Here is a 10296-nt window from a genome sequence, read left to right as displayed (position 1 = left end):
CCGCAGTGGCTTGACGCAGCAGCAGGTGAAAGGTGAGAAGACACAGCTGAGTTCCTGTGATGTGCCTCTAAATAGAGACTGCGCAGGCAAGGTGCCTTGCTGTTAGCCAAGCTCGCTCCATGCCTCCGGCTCCCCCTAAGTGTCCAGGCACGGCGTTTGCCATTCCTAGGCTGGCGGCCTGCCAGACCCTGGCTTTCCACCAACAGGAGCACATCGGTGGTGCTGCACAGTGCAGGGCCAGGCGGAGGCAAGCCTCAGATCTTCACAGAGCTCTGGCTAGCAACGCTGTCAGCCGTGGGGCAGGGCATGTGCAAGCAGGGGTCATTGGGCTGCAAGAGAGCCTCGTGGGATCAGTGTGCTGGATTGTCACTTCCTCCTCTGCTCAGCCAGGTGCTGGGGAAAGTCAGTATAACCGTATTGGCTGACTCACTGATGGGTCTCGGCACCCATTCTCCAGCTGCGAGCTGGCCCGCTTGGCACAGCCCAGTGCCCAGCTGAGTCGAACATAAGCTACAGGCTTTCCCTGGACTCTGCCCCAACTAGAGTGCTTCTGCTTCTCTCTGCCTTCTTCCTGGGCATGTGTCTGTCCTGTCCCCTTCTGACCTACAGCCTTGCTGTGTCCCTTTGATTTCTTTCTCCTTGGCCTGTTGTCCCCTGATGAAGCTCCTCTCAACAAAGCTGGCGATAATGTGCTGTGTTTGCTGCCACCATTCACTTGCACGGTTGCTTCCTGCATCCATAGCAGCACCTACTGCAGTCTGTGCTGTGCTGAGCTCAGCTGAGCTCCAGACTCGGCTGCTCTCCACAAGCATAACTGTAGCAGGGTGAATAGTAGTGCACAAGTCCTTTGTTGTCCCTCTTTGATGATGCCTCAATAGAGTTGCACTGCCTATGAATGGGGGCGTTTCTGGGGGGAGAGCATCTCATTGGCCTTGTTTGCTTCACCCCAGTAACAGCTTTAAACTCGGAAGAAGAGAAGGATCCTCCCACCTACGAGGAAGCCTTCCCTGCGCTCCCTGAGAAAGCACCATGTTTGGAAGCTGCCCGGGAACCTGCTGAGCCCTGGAGCAAAATCCGGCCAATAAAGGCTTCTGTCATCACTCAGGTTGGTGGGAGTGGGTGTCTTATCTCCCTCCTTTTCATCCCTCCAAAAAGTAGGTGAAGCGAAGCTTTCCCTGGAGTATGAAATCCCTTAGTGTGCCAGAGTAACTGCCTCTTTGCTGTCCTTTGCCCTGGGGCACAAGGAAGACTGCGGCTGAATGCTAGGACGGCTCTGGAGGGGGAGGGATGTGTTGAAAACTGCCCAGACAAAGCTCTGCATCCCTGTTGCACAGTCAGCTGGAACAGGCCTGAAGGGAGCATTGCAGAGGGAGGCACTGACAATCAAAAGCACACTGACACCTTGCTGTGCCCTGCTTGTGTTTGTCCCGTGGCTGAGCAGGTGTTCCATGTGCCACTGGAGGAGAGGAAATACAAGGACATGGATCAGTTGGGAGAAAGCAAGCAGGCCAAGATCTGCCTTGACATCATGCAGAAGACGGGAGCTCACCTGGAGCTGTCTCTCGCAAAGGACCAGGGCCTTTCGATCGTGGTCTCTGGCAAGCCGGAAGCAGTCACAAAGGCTCGGAAGCAGATTGTCGCTCGACTGCAGACTCAGGTGAGGGCATCTAACTGTTTCTGCCTTCATCTTTGCTCTTCCCCAAGACTCGCAAATGCTTTGAGACCCTTGGGCCCATGTGCTTGTAAGCCAAAGAGGTGTGTTGTTACATGACTAATTCAGCTGTGCCATACGTTTTCAAAGCACCCAATTGGCAATTTGGAATGGGAATGAGGCTTAAAATAGGGTTCCAAGGTAATTACAGGCCGTGGTGTTGCATGAAGCGTGGAGTCTGCGATCTCTGGAACATTTGAGTTGCAACCAGTGACTTTGTGCTGAGGTGCTGGTGCTGGAGGGGGTGCAGGAGCCTCACACACAAAGCTAGTAGTGTGTGAGAACGGGACTGTGCTTTTCCTGAAGCCCTTCAGAGAAGAACGTGGAAGGCTGGGAGAAAGAAAAGTAGAGAAAAGGAAGTCCTGCCAAAAGCCAAAAGCTTCGGGTCAGGGTTCTGCCTTGTGTAGCTCAAGGCACACTGGTAAGGAGCCACAACCCTGTTGTTTCGGTTGCTTCAGTCCTCTAGGTTTTGATCTCTTACCTTAAGGTTCTTGAGCTCATAGTCAAGGTGGTAGCTCTTGTTAGGATGTACCGCAGCCAGGTGTTGCAGTGTGTTTTAAAGTATAATGCCAAAGGTAGGTAATGCGATGTTAATACCATGTCTGCTTAGTGCTGTTCAGCCCCTGTGTCATACCCTGCCAGAGGAAAGAGAAAGGAACAAAACCCTACATCCACAATGTGCATCTGAAAAATCAGTTCAGGTCGTGCCGCCACAGATCCATGAGCCACTGTTCCCAAATATACCTCCTACTGCCCTGGCCCCAGGTCTGGAAGGTGTGTCTGTATTCCAGCTTCTCTTAGGCTTGGCTGGCTTCAGGACAGGAACACAGAGCTGAAAAGTCACACCGAGTGATCTTTTCTTCATCTTTCATTTTTCCATTATAGCTTGAATGTTCATTGTCTGATTGCTGTTAGTGGTTACCTAATCACAGGGACCAGGAGCACGATAGCAGTCATCAGCTACCAGACCTGTACAAACTCAGTGAGAAGGGAAGAAGTCAGGAAGCCCTTGTATAGACCAGCCCTTTAATGGTAGATTGAGAAGGACCCCTTTTGCATGTGGGGCCTTCTAGAAGCAGTCCCAGGAGCAGCACGTGCTACACTTGAAGACGCCTTAGCACTTAAGTAGCGGTGAGCATCTGCTAGCTGCCTGCCTCCTGCAGTAGGTTTCTGGTGTTGAATTTCTCTTTCCTAGGAGTCATACTGTATGCCTTGTTCTCTGTAGCCTTGGCAGCAGGTGTCAGAGTTCAGATAAACTCCAGCTGTGCGCTGTCATCTCAGTTGTTGTCTGGTGTCTTACACTGGAGGAGAGGCACCTCCTCGTCTGTGTCGGAAGGCCTTTGCTAATTCAGCGTACCGCTCCTGTGCAAACAGAAGGGTTTTGGGGGAAAGGTGGGGTCTATACTCCTGGCACGGAGGCGCTGTAGATCAACTGGTACAGTGTCAGGCCTCAGACAGAGTGTGCTGGGAAGGCGTTGTGTTTGCTCTGAGGAGCAGTACCACTGAGCAGCGTCTACCTTGCTTTCCCTGGCTCTGTTCCTGTGGATCTGCCAGTGCAGGCAAGGCTTTTCACAGATGCTTGGTTCTTCTGCTGCAGGCTTCGGCAACAGTTGCCATCCCCAAGGAGCACCACCGTTTTGTCATTGGAAAGAAGGGTGAGAAGCTGCAGGACCTGAAGCTCAAAACTGCAACCAAAATGCAGGTCCCCCGCCCAGATGACCCCAGCAACCAGATCAAGATCAGCGGCACTAAAGAAGGGATTGAGAAGGCCCGGCACGAGATCCTGCTTATCTCCGCTGAGCAGGTACCTCAGTACTGTGATTTCTCTCATGGCATTGGCTGCTCAGCCATTTTGCTTCCCCGTGGTGTAGTCGGAGTTTGCAGCCCCCGTGGCTACAGTCAGTGGCTAACGTTAGTCTGAACGGAGACGTATGCTGTGCCACTCGCTGGCTGTGTGACCACCGCTGCCAGGTCCTGAAACTTCTTGTGCTGCGTTTTGTCCATCTCTGAAGCCAAAACAAGCATTTGATAGTTGAAGCGACGCGTCTTAGGTGCCAGCTGAGATAAGGCAGGAGATCACAGGGGTGAATATCGTAAACAAGGAGCAGCAGCAGCAACCGTATTTGTAGATTGAAAGAGGTGGAGATCTACAAGCCCGCAAACTGAGAAGGTTGCTTGGGCCAGAGTGTCAGGCAGGACACCCCTGGGAACTTAGCTGTGCCTGGCAGAGACTGTAATATAGAGGGCAGTTCCCACCAAGGTCTGTTGTGGGCTCTTCCAGGGTAAGCGTGCCGTGGAGCGGCTGGACATGGAGAAAGTGTACCACCCTTTCATTGCTGGCCCTTACAACAAGCTGGTGAGGGAGCTCATGCAGGACACAGGGACGCGCATCAACATTCCTCCACCCAGTGTCAACAAGACCGAGATAGTCTTCACCGGAGAAAAGGAGCAGCTAGCCCGGGCTGTGGCTCGAGTTAAGAAGATCTATGAGGAGAAGGTACGGATGGTCCATAAAGCTTCCCACCTTCCCCTGGCACCTGCTCCTAGGCACTCTTCCCTTCTTGTTCTACTTTTGTGCATCCCTCGGTTGCATCTGGCTCAGCAGCCCTTGCAGTACATGACCCCGAATCCTACCGTTTCCTCACTCGGCAGAGTGGGAGCTGGGCTGATACTATCCGGGAGGTGACAGATTTCTCGCTTTTCTGTACCGTGGGAATTAGCAGGCCACCAAGAGCTCCCCTGGCTCTTGTTCACACCGGGGCTACTAAGGAAGGAAAGTAGTGTGAAGTCTACAGCGGTGGCCAGCTGACAGTATCAAAGTTGCTACCTAAGTAGAAGTTGCTGAAGAGCGAATGTCACTCCAGTTTATTTCCCACAGCCAACGCTGCTGTGAATATCCTTGTTGTGGGTTGCTGGGCTGTTTTTCCTCGTGGTTAGGTCTGTATTTGTACCGGTCTGGATTTCAACAATCGGCTTATAGCCTGCACAGTGTTGCATCACAGCACTGCCTGGGAGACGGCTGGGAGTTGAACCCTGTTGTCCAGCGGGGGGACGGGGATGACGACAACGACATGCCTGTGTGTGTGTGTGGTCTCTTCCATGCCGTGTCCCAGGGAGCTTGACACAGCATGCTAGTTTTGTACTTCCCCTGTGAATTTTTGAGCACAAGGCTTTCTGTAGGCAGGGGCCCAAGGGGTGCTAGGGTACTGCCGAGCCACTGTGCTCAGCTTGGCTTTGCTCTTTGCTGGGTGCAGAGTCTGACTGCATCTTGTGCCTCTTCCTGTCGCTCTTGTCCTTCCCCGCCCCCTTGTGATTGACGCCTCAGTGTCTCTGCCCCTACAGAAAAAGAAGACTACTACTATTGCAGTGGAGGTGAAGAAGTCCCAGCACAAGTATGTCATCGGCCCCAAGGGGAATTCCCTGCAGGAGATCTTGGAGAAGACTGGAGTCTCTGTCGAGATCCCACCCATTGACAGTAGCTCGGAGACGCTGATACTGCGAGGCGAGCCTGAAAAACTGGGGCAAGCATTGACTGAAGTCTTTGCAAAGGTACTGACAAGATGGGCTAGGCCTCCTTTGAAGGTCCCATGAAGATACATTTGTGAGCACTGACGGGTGTAGCGGGGGTGCTCTCTCTTGGGCCATTAGAGGTGCAGCTTAGAAGTCAATACCGGAGGTGCAGCATGGGAATTGGAACTGAATTGTTGTGAAGGCCTCTTCCAGTTTGTCCATCAAACAGCTTCTCTGTTTTTCTGTCTCTCAGGCCAACAGTTTTACCGTCTCCTCGGTCTCTGCCCCCTCTTGGCTTCATCGTTTCATTATTGGAAAGAAAGGACAGAACCTGGCCAAAATAACTCAGCAGGTGCCAAAGGTATGGATGAGCTGGTTAGCTTAGCACCCCCGGCGTAGAAAAAGGTTTAGTCCAGATCACTCGTCACGGGAGAGAGAGGTGTATTCTAGCGTGGGTAAACCCAGGGGGAAATGACACAGATCTTTGCTGTTCAAGGGAACCCTCTCTTTTACTGCTGCAAACACTGCTCATCCTATGTTATTGTCATGGGTTGAGCCCTTCCAAGGAAGCTTTATGTGGTGCTGTTTTGAGAACTGATGTAGCAGGATACCTGCAAATGCCGAGTGCAGCAAGGCTTCTCCCTGGTGAGTTAGACGGTATCTAGATAAAGGCTAGATGAGTAAACTTCTCCAAAGCCCTTGCAGAAACCGGGACAGCACCAGAGCCTTGGGCTCTAGGCACTGCCATATGGCTGACATCGTTAAGTTACTGACTTGGGAAATTGTGGGGATTTTGTTTGGGCTTTTTGGGAAGAGGCGCATCTCTTAGTGGCAGGGATCGATGGTGTAGGCCTGACCAAGAGCATTGGCCTGGCTTGGATCTTGGCAAATTCTTAAGAGATTCATTGTCTTTCACCTCAAGGTTCGCATCAAATTCACTGGAGGAGAGGATAACATCACTTTGGAAGGGCCTACAGAAGATGTACATGTGGCTCAGGAACAGATTGAAGCCACGGTCAAGGAACTGATGAGCTGGAGTTACTAGTTCCAGTAGGAAACTGGGGGAAGAAGGGGCAGCAGAGCAGAGGGGCCCCTGCTTAGGGCCCTGCTTAGGGCCAGAAAAAATTAGAACTTGGTTTTTGGGAATTGTTCATTGAAACACGTACTTTGTGTGCTAACGCAAACTGTCAGCATTCCTAGAGTTGTATGTAACATGCTGCCTGTGTGGCTGAGGGCTGCCCGGCAAGTGTGATGTGTGTGAGAGACACAGTTCAACTGTGAAGTGAGTGGGGGGTCCCGATCTGCGTTTCCGTGTTCCCCGCGAGGGGGCCGGCCAGAGACGGACGAAGCGATTGAAAAGTCGACGTATGAAGTGGTGGAATGCACTATTAGATATTAGAACGGGGAACTGTGGACCAAACACTAGAACGAATGTCATTTGGGAAAAGCACGAACGCGGGGCCCCAGGTCAGTAAAGGGGAGTCAGAGGCCTTGGGAATACAGCCTATTAAACCCTGTTCCACAGGCAGTAACGTAACATTTGAGAACCGAACGGCAAGTCAGGAAGATCCTTTCTTGCTGTGGCAGGCTGCTTGTGTAAGGCTTTTATTGTCTGCCGAGGCTGCTGGAGTAAATGAAGAGAACCAGTCCTTTGGGCGGGAGTGCTGAGGCAAGGCACTTTGTAAAGCGTTCCCCAAAGCAAGGGCAACCAAGTCACGCCTCGTCCTGGCTTTGTGGCTTTAGCAGTGCTTCCTGGCTCTTACTGTTGCAGGTGCTGTTTTCCTGCCTGAAGCCCTGGGGCTCCTGGGTAGCCGCCACCCCCCCAGCCCGCAGCTGCTGTCCTCAATAAAATGATCTTTCCTCTCTTCTGACTACGTCTGCCACGTGATAATTGGGGACTGGGCAGATATTGTTTGGTGGTGCGTCCTAGGGGAGGACTTTGGGATCATCCCTTGGCCCAGACTCCTTGCCAGTGGGCATCACGGCTGAGCTTTATGACTCACAGCACAGTCACACAGGGAGGTGGGGGCCGGATGGCACCTCTGGAGGTGTCACTGTCCCCTCAGCTCCTGCTCGGATTCTGGCTAAGGCACAGCCTGTGCTCAGGCTCGATGGATGCTCCACTGGGGAGCAGCGCCATTAGCTCAGAGCCGGGACAACACGCAGGCAGACACGGTGCCGCCGCTGACCATCACCTGCAGCTCGCTGTCCCCTGCGGCCGTCATCCCTGCACACTGACTGATGGGCAGTTTCTCCAGATGCCCACGCTCAGGGCAACGGTATAAAGCAAACTGCCACGCTGGCCACTACAAATACGTCGGCTCGCCCAAAAAGCTTTTCCAGCAGCTCCAACAGCAGCCGGACTGCTGAGGCTTTTGTGCGTCCCAGTGTGATACGGGAGACGCCCGCACCCTGATGGAGGACGAAGGATGAGCACTCTCACCATCAACCAGCTAACTGTTGCTCATAGGCTGCTGTGGTTCAAGCGGGGCCGCCAGCTGTGCAACACACAGCTGCTCGCTCCCTCCCTCCCTCCCTCCCTCCCTCCCTCCCCAGGGGGGATGGCAGGGAGAACTGGGAGGCTCAAAGGGAGAAAACTCGTAGGCTGAGGCCAAGGCTTTGATGTGTGCAGGGGAACGTGCTGGTGCCGTTTGTGATTGAAAACTGCGGGGACATCTTTGGGGAGGAGGTGGCCGGCCCCTCCCCTCCATCAGCCGAGGAGGTGCCAGCACCTGTGGACAGGTGCACAGGTATGAGGAGGGGCTGAGGGTTTTCAAAATCTGGGGCTTCTGGTCCAATTCCTTATTGTGCTGCTGGTGGATTTTGGGTTAGGTGTTGTCCACTTCCACGAGGTCACTTTGCTGCACGTGCTTTTGTGTTCCATGGGTGCGTTTGGAAGATCAAAGGAGCCGTGCAGGTGAAGCAAACGCAGAGCCCCAGGCAAAAGACTTCTTGCACACAGCACCCTCTCTGCTCATCCTCTACAAAGAAGCAGGGGCAGGTATGGTGGTGAAATCAGAAATAGTAGAGGGATGTCAGGCCAAGAAACACTGACACGTTTCTCATGTATGACAGTAGTTTCTGATAGGTCCAAGCAGCTGCTGTGCCTCCTCCTGTCATTAGATCTCTTGTCTGTTTGACTTTTCCCACCCTCTAATGATAGAGAAGAAAAACCAGAAAGGTTGTTTCTCAGATGCATTGGGAATGTGCTTAATCAATCTAAATACCTACAAGAAGTCAAATACAAAATTGCAGATTTAAAAATAAAAGGCTCACGCCCCAGAATGGGATAATGTTGCCCAGGGGATAACGGCAGAACCGTGTCCCAGGAAGGCAGAAGCAAGCCCAGCAGAACGAAGCTGGCAAGGGTCTGTCCTACCCTCCAAGGCCCCTCCAGTTTGTGGTGCCCCAGCCCGCAAGAAGGGGCAGCCCATCATCCCAATTCATCAGAGCTCCTGAAGCCTATCTTGCGACCGTGCAAAATATGGATAATGCAAAGCAACCAAAGGGATCTTATTTGAGGAGCTAAGGTAGCAATTTGGAAAACGGTAGCTTACTACTCCAGGTGTCTTGCCACCTTTCAACTTCAACCTTTCCGGTTCAGGCACTTGTACCTTTGCCTCCAACCACCCCCGAGAGCACAGCAGACTCCTCGGTAGACCCGCAACAGCTGATGAGCCTTTCAGAGGAAAGAAGGTAAAATGAGCTCCCTTTGTTTAAAATGAGAACTGATTCCAGTTGATCGTGGTTTTACCTCTCTAATAACACTGTGGAATATCAAGGTTTGCAGGGTCTTTCGTTTCGGGAAAATGAAAAGCAAAGAAACAGAAAGGGAAAACAGGTCTCTGGAGAAGAGGCTGAAAGCACACCAGAAGAGAAAAGGAGAGAAGAAAAGCTTTTCGAGATCAACCGCTGAAAAAATTCAGGAAGGTCAAGAAGCCCAGGTGTATCCAGACACTGCTGTCCATCTCTCAAAACTCTGAACACGGCACTAAGTGCATGAACTATTTTTAGCGTGCACAAAGATGGCCCCGGATAGGAAGCAGACACCTGCCTTTTGGAAAAAAATGCGTGTCAGCAGGAAACTGCCGTTCCCAATGTTGCAGGTTTGGTTTTGCACTTACTGAAGTACTGTTTGCTCAAGGGTAAGCAGACACCTCGCCACAAGAGCCTCAACCCTTAGCTATTTACCTAGCTACCGAAATAAAGAGGCAAAGTAAGTCCCGCTGTTCTGTCCATGTTAGCAATCCTCACGCTGCCCTGTATCATCTGGATCCCAAATATGCAGCAACGTTGTTCCAGGTCACTACATACGCTTTAGATGCTGGCCCTTTTTCAAAAGGCCGCGGTTCACCTGAGGTAATTTGGGGGCGGGTGGTGGTGTTTGTGGTGGTGGTGTGTGTATTGGGATGGACACTTTTTAGTTTCTTACTTCTTCTTCCCTTACCAGTAAACAGAGGTCTATTTCTCAAGATCTCGAGAAATGTCCTGAAAAAAAGTTTTCATGACTTTTTTGTATATAGATGAATACTCTTTTAATGTACACTATTTCACTGTTGCTAGAAGTACTATATTCCACTTCACGTGGCTTGCTTCAGTGACAGCCTTGTACCGTAAATTCATATCGTGTACCCCCTTTTTCTTGGGGTCCACAAGTTGCGATGCCTGCAGTTTGTAGTCCCTGCATGCACAGGCTATCTGCCCTGGCTGAAACCTGACAGGATAACAAACGGTGATTGCTTCAGGCAGCTTCCCTATGCAGATGTCCCCAGAACCCCTTTGGAAGAGTAACCCAGAGAGGGTGCTTCAGGGAAACCACAGGCACTTCCAAAGCACGGAACTAATGAGCAGGACATGCACGGGAGAGTCTGTGTTTAGTAGCCAAGTGTTTAGCTTGAAGTGAGCGATTCTTATTTGCTTTCCAAATCCATTTTCCTCCTGCCTAACCCAATTGGAAGAGTGAGTCCCACCGCATTTTTTTGTGATGTACTGAATGTATTCTTTTTTAAAAGCAGGTGCCACCTTCTTGGCTTTGTTTCACGCTTTGTGCTGTCCCCTTTTTCTATGTACAAGAA

General features: G+C 51.8%; 1 protein-coding gene across 1 annotated transcript; it reads left to right on the top strand.

Moving 5' to 3' along the window:
* Window positions 1-3659: 3659 nt before the first annotated feature.
* On the top strand, window positions 3660-6181 carry LOC308057161 (vigilin-like). The gene is made up of 2 exons (XM_080411312.1): window positions 3660-4208; window positions 5054-6181. The coding sequence occupies exons 1-2, from the start codon at window positions 4020-4022 to the stop codon at window positions 5300-5302; spliced, it is 438 nt and encodes a 145-aa protein (XP_080267438.1). The 5' UTR covers window positions 3660-4019; the 3' UTR covers window positions 5303-6181.
* The last annotated feature ends 4115 nt before the right edge of the window (window positions 6182-10296 follow it).

The sequence above is a fragment of the Falco punctatus genome (genome assembly GCF_963210335.1).
Source record: "Falco punctatus genome assembly, contig: scaffold_50, whole genome shotgun sequence".
In the NCBI taxonomy this organism is placed as follows: Eukaryota; Metazoa; Chordata; class Aves; order Falconiformes; family Falconidae; genus Falco; species Falco punctatus.
The sequence above is the reverse complement of the archived record's forward strand: the minus strand, read 5'-3'. Positions and strand labels throughout refer to the sequence as shown.

Bases quoted from the DNA above. Each gene is read 5' to 3' on its own strand.
- LOC308057161 (XM_080411312.1), top strand. From the start codon at position 4,020: ATGGAGAAAGTGTACCACCCTTTCATTGCTGGCCCTTACAACAAGCTG. The intron at 4,209-5,053 runs GTACGGATGGTC...CTGCCCCTACAG, and splicing joins AGAAGATCTATGAGGAGAAG to AAAAAGAAGACTACTACTAT.